Below are 26661 nucleotides of genomic sequence, written 5' to 3'. Positions count from 1 at the left end.
GAAAATAAGGAACTGACTTTCTAAAGAGGCATCAATGGTATTGAAAGGATGCGAACCTTTGAAAGGGTCATAATTATGAATAGTTGTGACTCTTCAAAAATATTTTGATTATAAAGTATTTGGACTTTTCCAAAAGATTTTAGTTATGTCATGACTTTTCGAAAAGATTATAATTATGAAATGGTGTGACTTTTCAAAAGATTTGTATTATGAAAGGTTGTAACTCTTGGAAAAGGAGAAACAAAATAGTATATTTTGTCCTTTCCTTATAATTAGAAAATGAAGAATTTTGGAAAGTAAATATAGAGTTCAGAGAATCTAGAAGGAATAATTCATCGAAGGGCCAACTAAGGATAGAGCCACATGGACCAAGAAAAGAAGAAAGTGAGAAAGGTATGTTTATGGATTATATTTATTTAATTATGTTTATGACTTTATTTATATTAATGAATCTATTGAAGAGAAATGTAGTACATGTGTTAAGATAGTCTTGTAGGTCTTTAAAGGATAATGGCTAACTAATTGAGGATCATTCTGAGGAACCTAGAGGGTCTTCCCAGAGGATTATAAAGCCCAACTTGAAAGGTAGTTTCAAGGAAGAAGGCCAAATGATCGAAGGTCGTTCCTCATGAACACAAGGGATCCTCCTAGAGGGTTAGGAAGCCAAATTAAGGGATCCTCAAAGATGTGTAGAAATAGTAACATTCCTAGATATCAATCATTAGAATTTAATCTAATAGATTATATTGCTAATAATCTCTATAGGTAAATTTGTCTGTAATAATACATTAATCTATTAGGAGAATTATAAGACTTGAAGCATGGGGGTAGCAAGGTATTAACACCTTGAACCAACCACCATGGCCGAGAATTCTTCATGTTGCCAAAATATTTCGATGTTGTCAAACATATGCATATGCCGTTGGCCTTGATAGAGGATGCTCGTCCAAGAAGAATCTTAAGGGGTGCACTCCCAGGATAACAGCGACGTAGCTATGAGCTATGAAGTCCGATCTGGAGACATCCTTAAGATTGGGGTTAACTTAGAGGGTAGAATAATATAGTTAGTTTTATTATTATTGAGATTTTAACCTTTATTTTTGCAAGTATTACTTGTCCCTAACTAACCCTATTAGTGGGGGCATTACATTGTATTATATCAATATGTGTTTGTGTATGTGTGTATATATTATATATAAAACACGCGTATGTTGAACCATGTACCCAATCCTGAACCCAAACTTGTATGAGTTTCAAGATTGGTAACATAGAGATTTTCATGTTAGTCCAATATCATATGGTGAAGTTATATCTTCTACACCAAGTTTGTTTGTTATATACTACACACTTGTATTGTTTTTTGTCATTTGTCATTGTTGGTGAATCATAAACCTATTATGACTACCCATATTTTCCTCAAACCTATGGAAGTGATTCGAACATGCATTCTTAGCCCTTGTCCACTTTAACAAAAATTATATCTTTGGATGTTGTATGTTAGAGTGTTAAAAATAGGTTGTAATAGTGAATGTCATTGGAACTAAGCCATTTGCGATCTTCAGAGTTTGTGCATAATAAGTTAAAAACGTAATACAAGAGTTTTAGGTGACTACAACACCCCTCGATCAAAGAAAGACCAAGATAACATTCACAAAAGAATGATAAGAAGATATACATCACAACGCAAGAATGATGATATTGCTCATGGAAATGAAAATGTTGCATAATGAAACTTGCATATATAGGCAAGGTGAATAAACAAGACATTAACAAGTGTTGGAAGACTAATGCACAACCTCTCACCTACTTAAGGTGGAAAACTGATAGTGCGATAAGACCAGTAAAGATGGAAGATCCACATGAGGAGGATAAGTGATAACTTGACATTACCATCAAAAGTGGAGATGCTCTTATAGTGTGTCTTGATCACTAAGTAAACTTAAGTGATGTGTAATTAGGACCTAAGTGAGGGTATCACTAGGTAAAATACCTTAGTACCAACAGCCCCCCTTGAGTGCAACCTTCAATGCAACTTAGGCAGTACACTTATTATGCAAGGATGCAATATGGGTCCTAGCTACTACACCATGTTAGGTACCCATGTACAAAAGCAATGCAATTTCTCACAATTGGAGAAAAGGATAAAACCATATAGGACTAAACTCTTCTCCATAAGAGAGAAAAGAAACAAACAAACCATAATGCATGGACTCAAGATCCTCCAAAGACTACATATATACATCATGTATATACAATCAAGTACCCCTTGTAGGAAGGAAAGGAGACTACATAGCATCCCCATTACAAACAATGTCCAAAAAAAATGGTGAGTGCTTTAAGGAAAAACATAGTCCAATGCCTACAAACAACATTTCTCCCCTTGGGTAAAGATAAGCCAAGCACAATTAAAGGAATGATTCTCATTCTGGATAGGAATTAGAAAGTAAATCCAAATGTAGTATCAATGAGTCTAAAATATGCTCATATGTTGCTATGTCCTTGGACGGTGAAGATGCCATGAACCAATCAAAAACATACCAAATCACATAGAAAGTGACAAGCAAGGGACCAATGGTAACTTCTTTTATAAAAGCTTCAAAGATAAATGTCATGTCCCCTTTTTAGTGACATGTCATTTTCAGTGAATTTGCCTATTATGTACTCTCGTAGGCAGATGATTTTGGTGAGAGAGTCATTCTAATGATTATTTGGGGATTGGATGGTCTATTTTGCTCTTGGAGAATGGGGTTCATCATATTTTTATTTTATGTGTTATGTGGGACCAAAATATTATAATTTTGAGTTGAGTTGCACTTTTTATTTTATAAAGTTACTTTTTATATAAAAGTGCATTATAAAGGAATTTCATAAGAATATTTTATGGATACTTCTAGAAGTTCTAGTGGCTTCTTAGGAAAGTGAATAAATAGAGTGCTTGGCCTCTCATTTGGACATCCTATGACTTGAGTTTACACTTCTTTTCTCTTTGAGCATTTGTGGCGCCATCTTGGTCTGCAAATTGTCATTCGATCATTAGGAACGAAGTCTCCTAAGGATTTGCATAATTGAGGAGGTGAAATATCCTTTGAAGGGTTGCACTTTGGAAGTGGTATTTAGGTACTTCAAGTTGGTCTTATTTGGACATTTCCAGCAGGATTCAATTTTCAGCCTAGACATACATTTTTACTCATATCTCACTATTGGCTAGGAGTTTGATTTTTATTTTCTGGGAGAATTTTCCTTGGAGCCTAGCGATTATTTGCATAACATTTTCGGCACCTTCCAGCCCAGCATTTATTTTTGCTAGGTGTCGTACCAGTCTGTACATGTACAGCTATACCTACAGGCCATACGGACAGCAAGTTTGAGGGCAGGTTGGAGTTGCATTTTCATCATTTCGTCTTCAGCATTCAGTCTCCAGCATTTGCTCAATCCAAGTTCTTTCATTTCAGTTTGTAGTTGCAAGAAATTCTCAATTGCATTCAGCCAGTGAGGGTTTGTTTATAATGTGTCATATTGTAATTCTTTGAGTTGAAAATTGCATATCATATGTAAAAGCATTTGGTTATCATTGAATAAATATATTGGCACTATGTTACATCAGCTATTTGAGTAGATTTGTTGCACAACAATTTCCTTTATTCAGCATTTTACTTTCAGCAGTGTATTTAGTTTGCATGTCAAGTGTTTGACAAAATTTCACAGCTCAGAATTAGTGGTTATTAGTGACCTATTGGCAAGGGCCATTACAATAAAGATGAAGTGACAACATTGGTGTGATAACTGTCATCAAATAGGAAAGACCCTCTAAATACTAATTAGGACTCCAACCTCAAAGAAGCCATAACATAAGCATGATCAAACTGAATCATGAAATGTGATAAATCAACTGAAGGAGGAGCCTCAACAATACCAATCTCCAAAGAAGGTGAATGAGAATATCCAACACTAATGAAATTGGCATCAAAGAGAAGAGAAAACCCCCTAAAATATGTCTCCCAAATCTGAAATGTGAAACTCCACAAACAATGAGCCAATATCTGACAAACAGGAATCCCAATCAGAAACACTATAGAGTTGGAAATACAAGTGTTGAGAGATGGTGAAAAATCATGGTCTTCATATACCTCCTAAATGTGAGTCTACAGATCATAAAGCCCAAGGGGGCTCAAAGTAAATAACGAACTCCAAAAAGTCATCATCAACATGTTCAGAAATGACAATAACAATGCTAGCCCTAAAACCTTTCCAAATAAGATACATAGTGTGCAAGGAGAACAAACTTCATTATACAAATATGGCAATAAATCGCGTTCACCAAGACAAGTGAGAATTAAATTAATCCATTGCCTCTGATTCTCTTTCTCCAAAGTAATTTAAAAGCCCATTATAATAATAAAAATTAGAGACAAAAATGTCCAAAAGTGGCTAAATGAAAATTAGGGCATATTTTAAATGCCTATACCTAATTTACAAAAATAAAAATTGTGCCCTTTAAGGGCGATGAGTTGGCGGTTCCATGCACCAAGCAACTGCTAGACCAACAAGAAGTGTGCCCTTCCCAATACAAAGATGCCAACTAGTCACAACTCCAAACAATGAGCTAGATTCGCCATGTAGAGTTTTCCAGCCAATCATTGTAGACAAAACAATCACAAAGCTGCAATAGAGGGTGTTGCCGGTCACTAGGAAGTCTAGCCAATCGCCCCAGCCACCAATGATATATGTTGTGTCAAATCAATCGACCAACAAAGCAAATCTAGCCATGGACAATGTTTTTGATGACCAACTTGCCTCAAAGCCAATCACCAATAATATTAGGACAAAACTCCACTTCAGCAGGTTGTGCAATTGCCTAGCTTATTGTTGTTCAACAACAAGCCCAAGGACCACAATCTAGGCACACCTTTCATCCAAGTGCTTGGATCATTGTCACTCAATTCCAAGCGAACTTGTACGCTTTCCAAATGCCTCGGCATTCACCTTCCAACCACCTCGAAATGGAGTATAAAAGGTTGCCAATGACAGCAAGATAATCCACCAATCACAGATTGAGATCAGTAAGGAAAATCACTGCTTATAGAAGTCGACCACTAAAACTGATTAGATCTGTTGACTGAACCATGAAAAATTTGAGCACAATATAATGAATGGGCAGTACAAGCCACTGTTAATGCAACTAGTGAAGTTCAAACATTGCAAGCAACCATGTGTCCATACGCAGGCACAAGCAATGCTCAAAATCTTGAATATGTTACCACCTATCTCTAGATAGTAATGAGACTGGATCTCAACATTTAAACTGCCAAACTGCTGCAAAATAAATGTGGTTACAAAGAAACAAAGGATGTAACATAAAAAGGACCCAAGGCCACGACAGAGGTTCGCAGACGTCACAAGTTGCAACCTATAAGCCGATCTAAATCAAGGCTTGATCGAAGGACAAAAAAGCCTTCAGTCTGATACTAAAAATGCTAATACTGCATTAAACAAATCTTACTAAATAACCCTCCCTACAAAATATGAGCTGCAGAGAAGACATGGACTCCAAACAAGAAACTGCCTATGCACAGATCCAGGGTCGTCAAATGCTCACCTGATAAAGAGCATATCAAATCAATGTACTGCATTGATCAACATACCCAAAACAATAAAAAATCCATAACAAAACCTTCAACATTCCTTAAAGGGATAGATCTGACTACAAAATAATGTAATAATCTGCAGAAAATGATAAATGACAGGAAAAACATTTGCAATCTACTGCTCAGAAAGGGACAAATGGCCCTCCGGGTAAAATTTTTATGCTACAAAAACAGTTTTACCCAAATATATGGATTGTAGTCAAAAAGCGTCAAAATGACCTCCTGGACACAATGGTGATGCCCACACATCCTCAATCTGCACCTAGAAAAAGCTTAAAGTAAAAATACAACTCTTGAGAAGGAGTCTTCACATCTTGAGGGCTCTGATACTATGTTAGAGTCCTAGGTGACTCTACAACACCCCCAAGAACAAAGAAAGACCAAGATAAATTGCACAAGAGAATGGCAAGAAGATTGGATCACAATGCAAGAATGATATTGCTAATGGGCATGAAAATGTACTTAATGAACCTTGCATAGATAGGCAAGGTGCATAAACAAGACACTGACAAGTATCACAATACTATGCAATGCACAACCTATCACCCACATAAGGTGGAAAAGGGATAGTGTGATAAGACCACTAAAGATAGAAGATTTACTTGAGGTGGATAAGTGATAACTTGATATAACCATCAAACATGGAGATGCTCCTAAAGTGTAATGTGACCACTAAGAAAACTTAAGTGATATGTGTAATTAGGATCTAGGTGAGGTTATCACTAGGCACAATACCTTAATCACACCAACAGGTACATCTTGTGTTCTAAAACTTTAAGTGCTCTTGTATGTGATGTGATTTTGAGTTTATATGGATTAACTTGATTATTAGTGTAGCCTACTGCTCGTAATCACATTAGAAGTGGTATTGTAAATTTGATAGAGTATGCAAATAATTACAAACTTGATTACCAGTACAGCCTACCGCCCCAAATGATATTAGCAATGATACAATAAGTTTGACAGTATCTATGTATCATGTGCTAGAGTATGAAAATGTAACTGGAAAAAATGCATACAAGACAAAGCAGTAGCAAACAGAAATTTAACCATGCACTTGGAAGATGCAGCAGGCTAGTAGGTACCATAAATATAGCTTGTGAATGAAAAGAAAATGGATAATCATATTTCCATTGATGAATGTAAGCAAATACCAAAGATTCCTTTAGACCTGCACACCTTCATTCATTAACAAGATGCAGCAGGCTAGTAGGTGCCATAAATATAGCTCGTGAATGAAAAGAAAATGGATAATCATAATTCCATTGATGAATGTACACAAATATCAAAGGTTTCTTTAGACCTGCACACCTTCATTCATTAACTCAAGTGCTAGTTCAGAATAAAGTCTAAAAGTTTTGGACTATATCTTCACAGGAATATGAATGCCTTTGACACTGGCAAACATGATTTTGAGAGAGAAACTTTTAAATGGCCCTAATGTTTGTCATAATTAAGAATCCTTTTTCATTTTCAAATTTAGTTTTGTGAAGTATCTCCAGCATTCTGTTTCTGTTTTGAAGTTCTCTTCTTTATGAATGCTCTGAAAGCTATCAAATTGGATTCTTAAAATAAGGATCATGGTCATTTCTCAAACTGAAAACTTGCTTTATAACAAATAAAATTTGTTAATGGTCACCAAGTAAGTAGTAGAATTATTTCAGTTGAAATAAAAATGAATGTCAATACAAGAGTCAATATAGAAACAAATATATTCTCATTCTCAAATAGCTAACACGGCAATTCTTGAATATCACAATTTGTAGCATTTGAATAAAAATATTTAAGAACACGGTTCCTTATTGCAAATCAAACACAATTTCTTCCCACTAACACCTGATCATAGCTGCAATCAATATGAGTGTATTCTGACTGCTGATAGAAGACTCTCATTCTTACCTGCAGAGTTTTCTCTCCACAATGTGATAAAGCCTTCCTGGAGCATACAGCCTCCTTGGGTCTTTGAGCTTTCTTTCATCAGATGTAAATGTATCTTTCATACATCTGATACACAATAAACAAGGCAAGCTGTCCAAATGCATTGCACTCTTAATCTTTCAATCAGATGTCAGTCAAGCAATATGAGACAAACTATCAAAGCCAAGTGAAAGCCATAAATACATGAAAAAAATCAGTCTGGAATATGGTACAGAAAAGACCATCTGAATTTATAAATAACAATCACTGAATTAAGGAGCTTCAGAATCAATATAATGCAATTGCCAATTAACAGTGATAGTGGAGAAAGATAATTCTACCACTATGTAAGAAACCATCAGTGCAAATATTTTCATACCAGAAAACTGACTTAAAAATGTCTTCCAATGGAGTAGCAGTCCTTGGCAAGAAATCATCCTGCAGGAATTTACAAAAACAGAACAAAACAAATTCACAACATGCACTGAATATCAAGAAGCAATAATTTTCTTTAGTCAAGTTAAAATACATCTGTCAATGAAACTTACATGTTAACCCTTGATTTAGAGAGGGGAGTATTAATGTCTACTAATAACATAGGTATGTCAATGCGACAAAAAGGTACAACCAACAGCGGTAGCTGAATAAAGTGTCACCAAACAAAGAAAAGCAAAGATAGCTATACAAAAAAATGGAATCACTAAAGCAAAAGTATACCTACAAGTACAAAATGCACCAGAAATATATTTCTAGAACTCCCACAGAATATAGCAATGACAAATGATCTACAAGACCTATAATGCATACAATGTGAGCTCCATATTTTATTGCCCTATCCAAGGCCCATGATACAGACGTCTGTGTGTCTCTTGTTCATCCAAAAGGATGACAAATTGGCTTGCCTTCATGATGCTAGGAATCTGTAGTGTCTCTTCCATGAATCCTCCAATTTGCTTGTAGCTTGATATCCAGAACACCATACTCTACTTAGTCACAAAATCTTGAGAATCAAAATGCCATCTATTTTTATTATCATCATCTTAATCCAAGAACCCTATGGTGACTATCTCCATTTGGCCTTCATCCACAATTGTGATACTTGGCTCCCGTGAGTAATTTATGAACAGTGAATATGGATCCTTTATAAAATGGTTAGAATGCCCAACAATCCCTATTAGATTCCTTGTAAACTTCCTTCCAATGCAAATGCAAGAGATGGGGAGCTCAATGCTAACATCAATGCCTCTATCCACTTTGTTCCTGGGGAGAAAAATCAGATCCCATATGTAAAAGTAAGTTTGGAACTTGAAACGAAGTCCACCCGCCCTATGCTGTAAGTTGTATCCCTTACTCTATCACATTTTTTTGGGTACTTCCCATGATGACAAGAATTTTACGGCAGCATAGGAATTAGCAAATTTGAAATATTTTCATGCCTTGAGCTGTAAACAAAATGCTCAATATCTTGTGTCAAATAAGAGATTCTTGGGATGCCAAATAAGAGATTCTTGGGATATCCCCAACTCCTCCCTTTTTGTCACTCAAAACTCTCAACTTTGGGCTAACCAAAATGTTCTCCTCAAATACCTATCCACAAGGCTACTCCACAAATCAATTAATGTCTCACCCTTTGTAAGTTCATGGGATAGTGCATGTTCCTCCCTCTTAAACGTTTTGCATCCAACAAGTAAAGCCTTTTTTGTCTTGACTTCATCAATATTTTCTTGACACTTGCAGAAGTTAGAAGTCAGAAGAACTATAAACATCTTCAATCATCAAAGAATTTTTTCCTTCAAACCTGTATGTTGGCTCCCCTTTTGTTTTTGCTCAATGGTGCCTTGCAGCTCTACATTTGATTGTTCTTTATGGTTCCTTCTTTCCAAAACTTTATTCAAACATATTTTTGTTCATACCTTGCTATTTTTGTCTATTCACTCTGGAGTGTTGATATCCTTAAATGAATTTATAGAATCTCGTGTCTAATTTCCCATTGTGATATATTAAAATTAACTTTAACCCTAAAGACTGGCAAGATCAATGCTTTGATACCACTATAATATCCCCAGTTAAATCATGCAATATTTTGTACAACCTTGTGACTTTCACCCACAACCTAAAAAATGATCAAAAGTACTATTGCCAGCAGATTATGAATGCGAATTTCAGAATTTTACATAGCAAAGTACCATTTCATAGTTCATGTTTGTTGGATTTACCAATAGTCATGGAAGGGCTTGCGGAGGAGCCTCAACAGTCCAAGGAAGCTCAAAGGACTCAAACAAATCCAGCAACATTGGCAAAAGTTTCAAACTTGGAATTATAAATGTAATAGAAAAAATTACCAAAATAGGTCTATGCTAAATTGCTAATTCATATTGTTTGAGTTGATCAAGTGAAACTAAAAAATTTCATAATGGGCTGATGTTGGGAAAATTCTAAATTCGTGTGTATGTTCTAATTCACAGTATTTGAGGCGACAAAATATTTTACTCATAGTCTATAAGAATGCGAAAATATAAAAAGGGAAAATAACATAAGAGCTCGCAGAGAGCAAGCTATCTTTAAATTGTTCCATTCGTGGCAGAATCTGAGCAATTTCCAAGGCAAAGTAATCTGTGAAATAGAATTACCTGCAGTATAATAGAATTGATAATATCTGCATATCTTACTGCCAAGTTGAGAGACATGCACCGAGCGGGAGCAATTGCATAGCACCGAATTTGACTTCTCGGTATATTTGCCAATCGATCCCTCGCATTTGCTACAACCAAAGTAAGAAGGGCGGCAACTCCTGACCCAAGCGAGTGCCCTGCAAATGTAAGGGTGTAGGAAGGATTTTTCTCAATTAAATCTCTCAATGTCTCAGATTCGGTATTAAGTAGCCATTTAGCTGAATTAAGTAGCCCATTGTGCACATAACCTCCTTCTAACTTTCTTTGACCCAATTTATTGTCAAGCAGTACAGCATAATCGCTCTCCTTGGCCAAATTGAGCCCTCTAATCGCCAAAACAATGTCATGGTTCTCGTGATCTACATAAATTAAGTATGGAGGAGCATTTCCTTGAGTAGTTTCATAACCAACTTTTTTCACCACATTATCAGGATCAATTCCATAGCCTCCCGGGGGAGCCCATTTGGGATTTCGTAGATCGTCCTCATAGACTGCAAGAATTATCCTGCAAATCCTCGGAACAGGCTCAAAGGCCTCAATGCTAGCAAGCGTCCACTCTTCACTGTCATAGGCTCCTGTGTATGTACACCTTTTCCATGCCCACCTCGAACATGCCAAACAAGATACGCATTCTAAAATTGGCACGCCGATAGCAATAGACATCTTTATCTCACTATTCTTCTCTCATTAAAGACCCCAACCAAGCGTGTCTACAAGCAATAGAGCAGCGGAGAACTTCAGAACCCAAAGATACTCACAGGTGTGATTAATGAAAATTCCGAGTTCTTTACTAAGGACAATGACAAACGAATTTAAGCCCAGATGATGTAGAAATATGCAGCAGTAAACAACAAATGACGCACCCGATATGCTTCTGTAAATTTCAAGGCAATGTAATCGGCTCTTTGGGCATGGGTATTACCGTCTAAATGTTGGGCCCTGCCAAACCCAATTCGGTGGCAGGATAGTTGATTGAAGGTGGAGAATTTTGAATAGGTGGCGTGTCAGAGATAAACGAACTTCTTGATAATTAGGTGAGTAGTTCGGAAAAACTTACGTTGCGAACCTGTCGGAAACGTAGATTAATGTTGCAGGCAATCTTCGATTGTACTGTTCTGGTTCCATGGGGCCAATGTAGGCGAGGAGCATGCTTAACAATTTATTTATTTTCCCGTGAAAACGATGGAAGAATTAGGAGAATTTAAATTTTTCAGAGAATGGTGAATCGTGCCCGCTTTGTAGTTAGCTGTTTAAATGATTGCCATCGTGTTAAATACATACCATCATTATATTCTAGCATACCTCTTCACATTTGACAATATAACGTTTGAAGGTATAGTTTCATATTAATTATTACGGTTGTATATATATATATATATATAATTTAATTTTAATGATTTAAATGTTTAATATTCATATGACATATCAATTATAATATCAAATAAGTAAAAACAGTTTTGCTTTGAAGAGTGTGAATTATCTCAAAAAAAAAAAAAGGATGAGGGACTATTAGGAATCCCTTCTTTGGAAAATTTTTCTCAAGAATTTCAACCTTCATCACATGACCCAATTGCATATGTTTGTGCATTTGCAAGAACAATGAAAGTTAAGTATATAGAAGAAAATTAGGGCAAATAGAAATACATTTAACATCGAAGAAAGGATGGGGATAAGCACCAAAGCATTTGTGATTCTAACCAAGACAATGAGACCAAATGGGATCACTACAAAAAACCATGGAATATATGCAAACTAGAGTGGTAAAGGTCAGTCAATTAGCAAGGTTGTGAATTGGTGGAATTCAACTTTCTTGGGCCAGGTAAGTATCTATATCTTGCCATAATATAAGGCAAAATGGTGTACCATCTGTATTCAACTTTATTTACAACATAATAATTATATTAAGGAGGGCTTCGACCTTTCACTAATAAAAAAAAGTATCTCTATCTTGACAGGAATTTTTCTCTTTTAGATATCAAATTTCAACCTTGGGAATTATTAACCTAAGAAGTTCCCATGATGAGTGTAAATTTAAAAAAAAACATCTTCATTACAAAACCCTAGAAGCCATAGATAACATTGTAGATCTTTTCATAAGAGTATAAGATAGATTCATGACTAAAAATAGTTAAAATGTTATTAGATCTAGACACAGATATGGAATGTTTGGAACCATCGAAAATAATTATGGAGTTGATTGAACTAGAAGTTTATAATGGAAACATTAATGTGAATGTGATAAGAAGGACAAAAATAAAAGAGACCCAAGAACACATTGTTAGATTGAAATGTTGTTGCCATTGTTGTCATCAAAGTCAAAACACTCATATCAAGATCTTGGCGGTATCAATTGGTTGTTGGCAATTTCATTTGTGTACCTATTAGCAGTCAATAATACATCATAGGTATTGATTATTCATGGGACAAATCCAGAATGTATAGTTTTGGTGTTCTATGGCAAGTGTACTTGGCTCTACTCATGGCTTACATATTTTGACACACTTATATGCTTTTGGTAATCAATGTTGCATGGAATTTTCTATCAGTTCCTATTGACTATTGTGATTATAATGTTCTTCCAAATGTCATGATCTTGCAGCTACAAGAATCCAAGTCTTTCGTATCATCATAGCTAAAAACTGACTTAACATAAAATGTCCATGATCACTTGACTGATGTGAACCTAACTACATATAATATTCAATCACACTGTTGCAGCTTCAACTTTGGTCAAACCCTAATTCTCTACAACCAAGTGAAACCAAAAATAATTGTTTTTATTGATCATTTGAGTGGTCTCGACCCTAACCCTGAGTTTTTTATTAATTAATGTGACTATGCAAACACTGGAGATATGGCTTTTTGTAGGGTCGCAACTAGAAATTGTATACAGACATAAAATGCTATGAAATGATGCTAAAACGACTTAGCTATTTCACGCCTTCGTGGTGAAGTTGGTGGTTAAGCCATAAACATGTGCAACCAGACAATGAAGAGCAGTTGCCAGGTCGCGACAACAAAATATTGGAAGGATATAATCATGAAACGCTTGAAGACTTAGTGTAAAATGGATAAGACCAAAGTTTTAAATAAAACCTTATATAACATTTGATCATTTGAATACTTGAAAAGATATGATCATTAGACATGTTTGACAGGAAAACTCAAATTTTGGTAGGAGGGAAAATATGGCTAAAAATTTTGGCAACTTAGAGGGGATGCAAGCTTTGTATGCATGAACCATTAGCGTACGCATCCATTGGGAAATAGAGTCATAGAAATCACAGAAATCCTCCCAAAAAAACCCTAAAATCGTAGAAAAACATGCCCAATAGAACCTCAAAACTGCTCTCTGCAACTGCAAAACAAGAACCAAAACTCTCTGCAACAAAAAAATGTGCTCATACACTTCTTGGAAAATAGGAAAGAACATGAAACAAACTAACTAACTATATACATGAAACACTCATTTCTATTAGAAATAGGGCTTGAGGTATATTCCATTGACTAGAATAGGCAATATTTCACCATCAGGCTTGCTTAACTGGAAAGCATTAGCCTGCTTGCAACTGATAGTTACATAGGGACCACTCCATAGTGCATAAAATTTTGAGTGCCTCCCTAGTTTTGCTCTATTTGCATCCCACTTTAACACAAGATCACCCTCTTTGAAATTTTTTAACTTAGCCTTTTTATCAAAGCTCTTCTTCATCTGTTGTTGGTGTGCTTCCAAGGTCTACATGACCTAATTTATTTTTTCCTCATCAACTCTGCTATTCTTATAGACATAACATCATTTTGAATTAGTTCCAATTGATGGGTTAATTCTAGGGATGGAAACTCTAATGAGATGGGAAGCCTTGCTTCCTTGCCATACTCCAACATGAAAGGTGAATTTCCAATAGCTCTTTTAGGTGTTATTCTATCAGCCTGAAGGATAGTTCTCAATTTCTAGTGCCAACACCTTTGATTATCTTCAATAGTCCTCTTAATGATTATGATCAAATTCTTATTGCAAGACTCAACCAAGCCATTACCTTGGGGGTAGTAATTGGAAGAAGTGCCCATGTATATGCTAGGATCAACTGCCGATGCACAAATCTGGGCTCCTACTAATGATTTTGCATTGTCTGAAATTATGGTGGAAGGAGCACCAAACCTTGTAACAAGTCCATCTAAGAATTCAATGGCTAAATTCATAGTAGCATCTTTTAATGCGATTACCTTTGTTCACCTGGTAAAGTAATCTGTAGCAACTAGAATCCATTTATGACCAGAACTAGAAGGAGGATTAATAGGACCTATGAAATATAATCCCCATTGAGCAAAGGGTTGATCAACTTGGATAGGATGAAGTGGAAGGGCGGCAAGCGTCTACTTACCTGAAAAGAAAGAGAAATTTTCACATTTTATAACATACCTATGGCAATCATTGAACAAGGATTGCTAGTAATATCCTGCGCTCATTATATTCATAGCAGTTATTCTTGCTGAAAAGTGGCCACCATCAGGACCATCATGAAGCTCCTTAATCATTCTCTCTGCTTGATATGCACCAATACACCTTAACAAAGCTCTATTAAAGTCCTTCCTAAAAAGAACACCATCAACAATGACATAGGGAATGGACTACAATCTGAATTTGTCTTCTTTTTGCCCTATCCAATCCTTGAGAATATCCATTGTCTGATAAGAAGACCATCATGTCATCTATCCAATTCCATGGATTCTCATCTCTTGCTTGTTGTTGTTCTGTCAATACCATAGAAACTTCCTCATCTGATTCTTGAGATGAGACCATCTACTTGCACAATCCTTTCCCTCTTACCAACTTGGTGATCTAGATGTCCACATCATATTCGATCACCTTAGTGATCCAACCTACTCTTTTCTCACTGATATCTTTTCTCGAAAAGAAATCTTTAACACTTGCATGAGGGACCAATAAGTGGATCTTATTGTGGGATAGAAGATGTCTAGATTTCTTTAAAGACCTTATGACTGCAAGAGCTTGCTTCTCTACATAACTATACTTATCCTCATACTCCTTAAGCCCTTCACTAAAGAAGGAAATGGGTTTTTCTTCATTCTTATCATTTGATTGATTCAAGACAACAGAAATGCCTAACTCACCACCCAAGGTGTAAAGAATAAAGTCTTTCTCAAAATTCAGATTGATGAGAGTAGGGGTCGAAGCTATGGCTACTTTGATCTCTTTAAAACTTTCTTTCCCTTCCTTAGTCCATGAAAAGACCATATTTTTTTTAAGAATAGCTATAAGAGGTTTCACCATGCAAATTGATTAGGAATAAGTCTTCTCACAAAATTTATTCTACCAAGAAAACTTTGCAGACCTTTCTTGTGGTTAGGAAGAGAGAGAGAGAGAGAGAGAGAGAGAGAGAGAGAGAGCGAGTATTGCCTTCATTCTTTCAAGATCAATGGTCAAACCATCATTAGATACAATGTGTCTTAACAATTTCCCTTGATTAGTGGCAAAGATACACTTGCTTGGATTCAAATATACTCCATACTCTCTACATCTTATGAATACTTGTCTGAGATGGCCAAAATGATATGCTACATTCTTTGAATGCACTATGATATCATCAAAGTAGACCAACACAAACCTTTCAATCATGTTCTTGAAAGTCATCTCTATTTCCTTTTGAAATGTGGCACCTGTATTTATTAGTCCAAAAGGCATTTTACTATAGGCATAAGTGCCTCATTTAGTGGTGAAAGTAGCCATATATCTATTAGCCTCCTTGAATAACACTTGGTTATAACCTGAGAATCCATCCAAGAAAGAGAATATATCTAAAACACTAATCTTAGACAATATTTGTTCCATGGAAGGGAGAGAAAGATGATCCTTAAGGGAGGCTTGGTTAAGATCCCTAAAGTCTACACATAGTCTAATTTCTCCACTCTTCTTTCTAATAGGGACAAGGTTAGCTACTCATGATGAGTGCTTGATAGGGAAAATTATATTGACCTCAATAAATTTGTATAGCTCTTTTCTCATTAATGACTCAATCTTAGGATTCACTGGCTTCTACTTTTGCCTAACATGTTTGATATTATCAACTAAATCTATGGTATGTTGAAACAAAATTGGGTCAAAAGCCTTTAAATCATCATATGTCCAAGAAAATACATCATTAAATTCTTGACATAAATGAACAAAACTTTCTTGCTCTATTTCAAGATATACCTTCCCCATGTTTAGAGTCCTTCCATCAACAACTGCAACTAGTATATGATCATCTTTGTTTGTAGCAAGGTTCGTACCTCTATCTCTTGCTTGGTCATCATGATTGAAAGCACTCTCTAAGGTAATGAGACCCTTAGGCAACTTGTTAGAAATGAGATTGATAATTTGATCCCCATACTGGTCATGTAGCCTTGATTGATTTCTATTTGAGAACTCTACTTCATTCTATAAGAAACTTACAATTTGTGCATCAGATTCAAAGACTTGCCAATTGACATTATTATCAGGGACATCAGGCCTAGGCACCACTCTAATCTTCTGCTTCTCATATTTGAGGCTTCTTGGCACATCATAAGATGCACCAACCATTACAAGTCTATCGGCATGTCTATTTTCTTTCATAGGGATGCTTTGGATATTAAAAGCATTTAAACCTTCAAGAAAATCCCATACTCTATGTTTATAAGACTTGAGTAAACCATTCTTAGTGCTATTCTGATTTCTCACCTAATTGACAATCAACTTACTATCTCCATAGACACTTAAGGCTTGGATTCCTCTTTTTTGAGCAAGCAGGAGACCTTGGACCAATGCCTCATATTCTGCTATGTTATTGGTGCAACTGAATTGAAACCTAAATGAGAAGTAGTACCTTTTTAATGCAGGAGAAACCAATATCACACCAGCCCCTGATCCATTTTTATTCCTTGACCCATCAAAATGCATACTGCATATCCTACTTGTATCTTCTTTATCTTCATAAGGTTAGGGACAAGAGCATCCTTTTCTGATATATAATATGTACCAAGGCCTATCTCTAGGGATTCTGATATAGGACCAAATTGGTATGCATTGGCCCAGTCATCTAAGAGAAAATCAGGTATCTCTACTAGGGAAGTGGCAAGCTCCCTTGATATGTAATTTCCCTCTATTTCATGTATGGTATAATTCATATTTATGAGATTAGGAGTGTAGGGCTCAATGTGATTGAGGGCTAAGGGCTCTACTCTAATTGAAGCTTTAGTTCCATATCTTGTTCTAAAAAACATGTATGACCAATTAGATAATATGTAACCACCTATTTGGGCAGTGGAATCTCTTGAGAGACAAATGGAAAAGTGTGGCTTGACTTCAACAACTGATATATCTTGGACTACAGTACAACCAGGGCATGCATGTAGGCCCACTTCAACATTCCTAAGGATACCTATAGTTTTGATAGTATTACCATCCAAATGCAATACATCCCTAACAATTGGTTCATATTTCATTTCTAGGATATCAGCTACATACTTAGGCATCACTGAACTACTAGCCCTTGAATCAATCATGCAATTGTGGACTAGTTTATCCCCTATGATCAAAGAAACATAAAATGGAGGAGGTCTATTCTTTTTACTTGTTTGTACCTCCCTTGATGGTTGAACGAGACTTGTAGCATTTTCTTCTCTTGACGGTTGATCCTTTGGTTCAATGCTCTCCAATTCTTGCCACAACAACTTCTTTTACATAGGTATGTAGAACCAACATCCCATGTGGAAATGTTCACATTTTTTTCTTCATCTGTTCTACCACACTAAATGATGTATTAGGTGCTTTGATAGAAGCCTTGGGGAGGTCATTCACATCTCTTCTACTATTATTTTTCCTTTTTTGCTGAGAAGCATTAGTAAATTGATTAGCATTGTGTTGCTAATCCACTGCTTGTACATGAGGTATTGTGCTTGATGTTGAGGCTTGATTAGGAGGAGGAGGGGAAGCATCTTCAATAGCTCTTCTTTTTCTCCTAGTATTGTGAGCATAGGAATCTTGGTTTACATTACAATGCTCTTCCACCTAATGATTCATGAAAGAACAATCACCTTGTTGAGAAGCATCAGCAAGTTGATTAGCATTGTGTTTCTACCCTGACACCTGCTCTTGTGTAGTTAGTACCAAGTAAGACTCTACCCTCTAGCACATACAATATCCATATGAGTAGTTACAAGAAGGGCAGAAGCCTTGGTTGTAGTGTCTGCCCCTGGTTCACATTTTGTTATCCTTGCTGAACTCTTTTAGAACTAGTTTTATGTTGTTGATTAGCAGCATTCTTTTGAGATTATCAGATATTGTGCTATGGATTCAGTTTATTATGTGATGAGATTACTTAGACTCTACATTTCATGTATGTATGATGATTATTTTTAGTGTTCACAATTATTAATGATGATTATTACATTGCTTTCAATTATTAATGATGATTAGTAAGATGATTTATTATCATATGTGCTTTCTTATGGATACTTACCCCATACTTGCATGTGTATGGTGTGTGTGTTTGCCTTGCGTATTTGCTTTTGTATGGCGTGTCTGATGTGGTTAAGGAAGGGAGTCGTAGTCACCTGCTAGTTGGGATCTACACAATGCACCACTTCCTACCATTGTCTGTTTAGTTTAGTATATATTGTGTTTATACATGCATAGTTTTTATGCAGGGTGCAGGTACTGGGTATCGACTTTCCTGAATTGCCAGGATGAGCGTACCCTATCACATTATCTCAATGATAAGAGAGGGGAGATAAATTCTCAAGTCCAAATCTCAACTCTTTGAGCCATTTGTCCTAATTGGAAAATTAGGACAAGTATCTGAGTTGAATACCCACCGAATGTGTCAGATGACATATTTTGTGATTTTTAACCCTTTAGATTTATTTTGTATGATTTGTTTTATGATGGGTTTTCATATTTTATCTTAGAGGTCTATGGTGAATTTTTCATTAATTAAGTCTTAATAAATAGATTTAATTAATAAATTATTTATTTGAAAAAATTAATAAAATATCATAATCTTTGATATTTTGATTGTAATTAATTAAATGTGAATTATTGAAAAAAATGAATTAAATAAAAGAAAACTAGAAATTAAAATTAATAATTATTATAAAATAATAATAAAGTAATAAATAAAATAATAATAATAAAAGTTATAAAAATTAAAATGAAAGTTATAAAATTTAAATAGAGATTATTTAAAAAGTAAATTGGAGTTATAAGCTTGCATGAGAATTAACATGTGTCAACAACACGGGGGTTAGTGCATCAATTAAGCACAAGGTGTCTACAATTCTATGACTCATCAAAAAGAATTGGAAAAGACCCATGCTTAGTTGGTGACACCTTTCAGCGGTTTCAAGAAGCATTCCAAAAGTTTTTTGAGAGCTCTTGATATTTAGGCATTCATAGAAGCTTAAATGAAAAGCTTAATGGAAGCTTCGAGCTACAAGCTAAAAAAAATAGAAACTTCAAAGCTTACATGCATGGGAGAAGATTCATATGCTCATATATTTTCTACTTGCTTCTATGCTCCTTCTAGCTCTTCTAATCACTTGGAGGATTCGATCGGCTTGGATTCTTGGAAGAATTGTGAATGATGGAGAAATAAGAGATTTTTTATGGACTTCTGAGGCATGACAAATTAGCATCAGTGTCCAGGTGCACTCGTGATATTCTCATATTCCCTTTGCACTCTTTCTCTTCCTGTCTTCATCATATCTGTTTTATGTGTCTGAATACTCTCTGTATTTGAAATTAGAATCTAGATATTTTATTTGGATGAGAAGAAAATAATAGAAAAATTCTAGATCCAGTTAAGGAGAAATAATTAGATCTTAGTTGGGTTTGGGTTCGAATTTATATTGTGAAATTAGAAAGACAAGATTTGGAATTAAAATATAAATTTTATGGTGAAAATTCAAATGATTAGATGTAATCTTTCTATCAATTATATTTTTAGATGCATATGAACAAACCCTTTTATGGTTAAATTTAGAGAACAATTATTTTAACAGAAAATTCTTAATTCATCACAAATTGTCTTGTCGCTGCCCTTTGGATAGACCCAAACTCAGTCATTCATAACTTTTTATCGTGATCGAATTTATTCGATCACTCCAGTCAGAATTGGCGCAACTTGGCCCTCTCCAACATATTTAAATTTCAGCCCGATCCAACGGTTCATTAGGGAGATATGGCTGTCGTACTGGGACTGTTTTATTCAAAGACAGATATTTTTCCATTTTCCATAACCAAGAGTTTTTTATGCTTAAACTTCACAAAAATATATATCAAAGCATGGAATGAATTAAGATATTATTGCAATATTCCCTTATTAGAATCTTATTAATATGCATTAGTTTTATATGGTTTATTATCTAATCTAATTAAATCAAATTTAATTAAGATTAATTAATAGTAGAAGAAGTGTAAGTAATTACTAGTCAATCTAAGTAAATAGATTTTTAAATGAAAGAAAATTAAAAGAAAAGAGATTTTAATATAGTTTATATAGTGGACTTTTTATAATGTATATTGAATACTATTTAATATATATTAAACAATTTTAGAGTTGTTTAATGAAGATGATAATGTTAAGAATTTGGAGATTATTCATGTTAAAATCTACAATGAGTCTTATTGGTTTGTGATAGGGATCTCTTTCAAACAACGTTTATATAGACAAAATATTATTAGAACAATTAGAAAATGGAGTCTAATGGTTGATTTTAATATTGATTAAATAATTGTAAGATGATAATTTATATTATGTTGATTTAAATTTAGAAACTCTGAATGATATTGGATAAAGACTGAATTATTATGTTATTGGTTAATACGTATGAATACCTTAATGGTGTTAAGAGTTAGCCAAATATTAACTAATGAGTTTATGAAAGGATTCTATAGATCGAGTATGTATAGTTTGAGGAGTTTATTATTTATTAATATTTGTAAGGACTAGCAAACTATTAATAAATAATGGTTTAAATAGATATCAACAAATTTGGTTAGAGTTAATCTAGAGGAGATTAGTTAATGATTGAATTACTGTAAAAGATATTAATCAAATTGAATTGGTTAATAATTTGGAGGAGTATTAATTAATTGAATCAACGTACATAGGGAAAACTTATTTGAAATAATAATACTTGGTATTGGAGATTTATTATAATTTGTTATTATGAAAATAAAAATGGAAACATGACGAATGTGGTCATTATAGATTTATTAATAAGATTTCCAATATAGTTGTCATTAAATATTAGCAAGTTATTATTATTGAACTATGAATATGAACATTTCTGTATGGTTGACTTTTAGTTATTAGTCAACTAAATATTCATTGGGTTAATAGTTTGGTTGTGAAATTATTAATTAAATCAATTAACTAAAGTTAATTGGATTTAATCAATAATTATGTTATGTAATAAAGATTTAATTGATATGATTCTTTTAACGAGGTTGTAAAATATTGATATCAAAGTTGATAGGCCTTATTCTCATGACTTGAATAATAACCTTAGATGTTTTAATGGTGAGACGTAGTAATATTGAATTGAAAACTATTAAATGACAAAAGTCATGAAATCATGTACTTATGTTAATTGGTAAATTAAATTGATCATTTTAATTAAGTTATAATCTTTTTAATCGAAGATTGATAATTGGTTCTTTTATGAATGAATAATGATCCTTTGATTATGTTGAAATATAGAAGTAACATTAAGGAAGAGTTGATCAATTAGTACTATGGATCTTAGCGAATAAAGCAAATGATTTAATGAGTAAATATTTATCCTTAAGTTATTCTTAGAATGTAATTCTTAATAATGGAAGGATAATGCTATCGGGGAACAATTGGGTTGACTTCTAGGTCAAATGATAAAACTTAAAACACTTGAAGTATACTTGCAAACAGAAAACTGGAAACCCCTACACATTATTCAACTATGTGAATTTAGTAAACCAAAACATGTGTTTGCATCATGTATTCTATATGCTTCTTGTTTAGGGTTTTTGGGTTGACTAGTGTTGACCAGTCCTAGGATGTTACCAGAGGCTCGGGGGTTATGAGATGTGATGGCATGTTGATCTTATTTGGTCTTGATCTTTATAAGTCCAACTATGGTTATGTGATCGTATGCTCTATGAAATGTTTGTATTTGTTCTTCAGCCTTCATGTGTGAAGCTGAGATGTATATATATCTGAGATGCTTGAGCTAATCATTTTTGAGACATCGATTAGTTATCCTTGGATTACTTTCTAGTCGCCATGATGAGACTGAAATATGGATTTATTTCTTGATGATGTCATGTTGTGACATGTTTGACTCAACAATTTTGGAGTCTTCGATCAGTATGATTTTGAGATATTCTTGGTTGCTTGTTGAGAACCATTTATCTTGAGATATATTTTGGTTATTGAGAACCAATTGATACTTATGATTATCAGTGATGCCTTCAGTTGCCAATAGAGAACTGTTGTGGTCATGATTTTCTATGGATGCTTTTCGGATGCTCATGGAGATTTGATGATTCTTATTATGGATATTTGATGATTTTATTATGGATTATCTTTTATGATTTTGAGATTTATGATTCCATGAGCTTAGGGTAGGTAATCTACTTGTAGTGTCGGAAAGTGGCTTGCAATGGGGGTTGGGACCTTAAGTGGTTGCCAAGGTAACTCATTGTAAGTTTGGTTAATAAGTGATAACATTTACACACTAAATGGAGATTAAATGAACTTAAAAAGATAATTGTTTTGATGTTCTCGCCCATGCCTTGAGTGCTTGTACAGGCTAGGATGGGAGTAGTGAGAACGCATAGTTGCGACCGTGCATTCCGTAGTATGCCTTGTCAATATGAGAGGATACTAGTGGCCGCATGAGATCAGTATGAACCTATGGAGTTTAGCTAACTGCCAGGGTAACTTGTACATGATAATTGCGATGACACTTTCCCACTTGCAAAGTAGGTTTCCTACATGTCTTTGTGTGCCTCTGGGAATTAGATGTTAGTTTTGTGTGATGGAACCTTTGATTTAGTATACTTTTAGGATTTCTAGACTTATAGAGATTTGTGCTTTGGGAATTGATATCCTGTTTGGGACTTGAGATTATCTCCTCAGCACGGTGGGAGTGGACCAATTAGGTTCCACGCGGTCGGGTGGTAGTGTATTTTCACTCTTATCATTTGAGATCCGTCCGAGACACCGTGGCTGGAGTATCCTTGGTTGGTATTTATTCTTCATTATGTTCTTGGAGCATTATGATAGATAATATACCTTATGATGGATGTATTTACTGGTATGTTTCTTATATTGATGATTTGCTTTACTTTGTATATGTTAGTTGATGATTTATTATGCTTTACTTTGCATGTTAGTAGGATGTTTTATGAGTGACATTCCTACTATGTTAATACCGATGATCTCTTCAGTGCTTTGGAATGTTACACATGGAGGGATGGCTAGGATCCACGATGGTCTAATGATTCTATTTACGGTTGGGAAGAACTGTGCACTTAGTTATTTATGTTTGTGATATATGGTTATCTTTTGTGATGGATGTTTATATCTTTTGTGATGATGTATCATGTATGATATGTGGTTTCATTTATGTTATTGCATCATGGATTAATATTAGATGATGATGATGTACTTTATTTACTTGGATGTTTATTCTTTTAAGCTTTTCATACCCTGTGATATGTGCAGTGGATGATTGAGCTAAATTAAAACATAATTACAAAAGGATACTTGTATATTGTTTAAATACATTGGATGTATCATTGTTATTTCATAAGGATGGGATGTTAGATGAATAGTTAATTTAGATGTGATACAACGTTAAAGGATCTTTAAAGAATGTAGCCTGTTATGTATATATGTTATGTTTATTTTCATTTGAATTGTTGCTATTACTTCCACAAATGTTATGAATGGTTTTATCTTTCATGTTTAAAAAAAAAAAATTGTTTGGCAAACTTAGTAAAATTTTTTGGATCCCTTGGCGAGGCATTACATTGGTCTTGAGTAAGATTATTCTGAGGGACCAAAGCCCTATTTAGGTTGGTATTCATAGCATGGGAACTATCGATAGGTTTACTATGACTGTAGGGGACATGACTCTAGTTTGGGGATCTATTATGTATGGGACCCTGATACTAAAGCTAGGGAGGTTTATTATTTTGAGCTTGCTACCTCTCCAAGGTCACCACCTTATTGCCCACTTTCTACATCACTGAGAGGCCATCCTTTAACTTCTTCTCTTGAACCTACAATCTCTTATATATATTTAGCATCATCTCCTTGATTTCATCTATTCCATTTCGAAGATGTGGAAGCTTGAGGGGCAATGGCAAGATGTTGTGATGTGGAAGGTATGGGAATAGGAGCTACTGTGGATTAATGATTTGGAATATCAGGGAAGAAGGGCATAAGAGGCTTTGGAGCTCACTTTCCTCCTTGTATCAATATATTCTCTGCCCTTGCGGCTATCTCGTAAGCATTTGGTAAAGTGTCCCCTCCCATAGATTGTAGAGTGGTAGCAATATCATTGTTGAAGGCTCTGAGGTAATGCAAGAATGCATTACTAGGGGTAGACTTCATTATAGTAGGTATTATGTCCCATGTCTTTTGAAATCTATAATTAAAATTTGTCATATATTCATGGGGTGCTCTTTTGATGGTTGTTAGCTGCTCTATAAGTGATAGGTGATCACTTTTATCCTCAAAATTTTTGCATAGGGATGCTCTTAACCCATCCCAATCAGTTATAGAGTTATGAGGCAACCCTCTATACCATTGTAATACTTTCCCATTTAAGGATGGGGCTAGAAGCCTAATTGCTACATCATCTTCAAATATTCCATTTATATTATAAATATTTGCAACCTCTTGTAGTTTTTCTAAGGGAGAGATGAAAGTTTCACTAGTAAACTCAAGTATACTTTTAAGAGATGATACTAGTATGTAATGTCTTTGGGCTAACAAGAGATGACTTCCACCATTAAAGGTGGCAAAAACATGAGTTCTATCCATATAAGTAAGTGGTCTATTGATATGAGCAAATGGTATTCTAGGTTGAGATCTAACAACAGGAGGAGTGGAGATGGATCTTGTAGGGGTATGTGTTACTGCTACACTCCTAACTACTAATAGAGATACCCTAGTCTATCTTCTTCTAGGATTTGAAAATGAAAGCTCTTGGTATTGAAACTTACCTCTAGAAGATGCCCTTGTTTTAGCTTTGGGTATGAATCACAACAACTTTGGTCTGAAACTAGATGTGGAATGGAGTAGAGTCACCAAGTTCTTGTATATGAGCCTCTTGAAAACCTGGAATACTAAGAGCAATATTGTTTCCTCAACATCAATCTTGAAATTCTTCTTGAATATTTGTCCCATCGAGCATGCCAAAAATTGTTGTCACAAAAGCTTGCACCCTTGTCCAAAGTTTTTACCTAAGGACAACCTTGTGAAACATGGAAACAACCTCCAAGCTGTGGGACTTGAACTATGAGGTTGATTCTCTAGAGAAGGTTGACTTCCTTTGCTATCAAGATGCACCTAACTATTCTTGGAGGGGAAAATGGAAGAAGGAATGTGTAAGACATTAACCTAATCTATTCCTAAGGAGGTGATGCACCAAAATAGAGTGTTCAAACTAATCTCTTCCCATACATGCACATTTGAACTATTATGATATCAAAGATATATAGATTCAAACTTATTTAAATCCAACAATCACATTCAGATCAGACAACCAAAATGAATAACACAAGGAAGAAGAGAGTTCACCTATATATCATTCATAGGTCAAAAGAGATACAATCATGCAAGTTGTAGATAGCCACAAAACATTGAAGAAAGGAAAATAAATATTGCACAGTACATCAATGACTGAAAGAGATAGGGTAGAATATCATTAGGTCTAAAGGCAAAGGGAATTTACACTGAACTTGCAGAGGAATATCAAAGAAAATAGAGAAGATTTGATGCTTACAAAAGAATTACCACTTTTCTTTTATAGTTCAAGCATAACTAAGATATTTGTGATTGATAGTTACTCCACAACCACTACTACAAATCTAGAAAATATCTAATCATGGTACACCTCTAGATGCAGGAAAATTACTTTTTCACTAAAACAATGCTTTGAGAAGACATAAACGATGGTCATTAACTTCTGACTAAGTAGATGGATCTACCAATAAATATGAAGTGTTCTTTTGCATTTATCAGACTTGGGGAATGATGAAAGTGGGTGAAGGAGATCAAAAAGACCATATCTACCATCAAACAATTGCTTGAACTCTATTATTAGTACACCATATCAACCATATCATCAGTCAATCAGAGTTAATCCCTCAATGTGTGCCATATGGCCCAACA

General features: G+C 34.8%; 1 protein-coding gene across 2 annotated transcripts in view; it reads right to left on the bottom strand.

Moving 5' to 3' along the window:
• Positions 1-11478, bottom strand: part of LOC149542048 (uncharacterized) — a 116155-nt gene extending 104677 nt beyond the window's left edge. Inside the window, exons 1-4 of one of the 2 annotated variants that reach the window (XM_089797083.1) lie at positions 11098-11236; positions 10193-10944; positions 7942-8000; positions 7545-7673 (exon numbers count right to left, since the gene is read on the bottom strand). In XM_089797083.1, coding sequence (XP_089653209.1) covers positions 7545-7673; positions 7942-8000; positions 10193-10897 — 893 coding nt within the window. In that variant the 5' untranslated portion in view covers positions 10898-10944; positions 11098-11236. Of the gene's footprint in view, positions 1-7544; positions 7674-7941; positions 8001-10192 lie in introns of both variants that reach the window. The other variant, XM_089797082.1, reaches the window with a different exon arrangement.
• Between the last annotated feature and the right edge of the window lie 15183 nt (positions 11479-26661).

Source organism: Cupressus sempervirens, chromosome 8 (genome assembly GCF_028749045.1).
Source record: "Cupressus sempervirens isolate cs-2001-9-10 chromosome 8, ASM2874904v1, whole genome shotgun sequence".
NCBI classification, from domain to species: Eukaryota; Viridiplantae; Streptophyta; class Pinopsida; order Cupressales; family Cupressaceae; genus Cupressus; species Cupressus sempervirens.
This window is presented reverse-complemented; position numbering and strand designations above follow the sequence as displayed.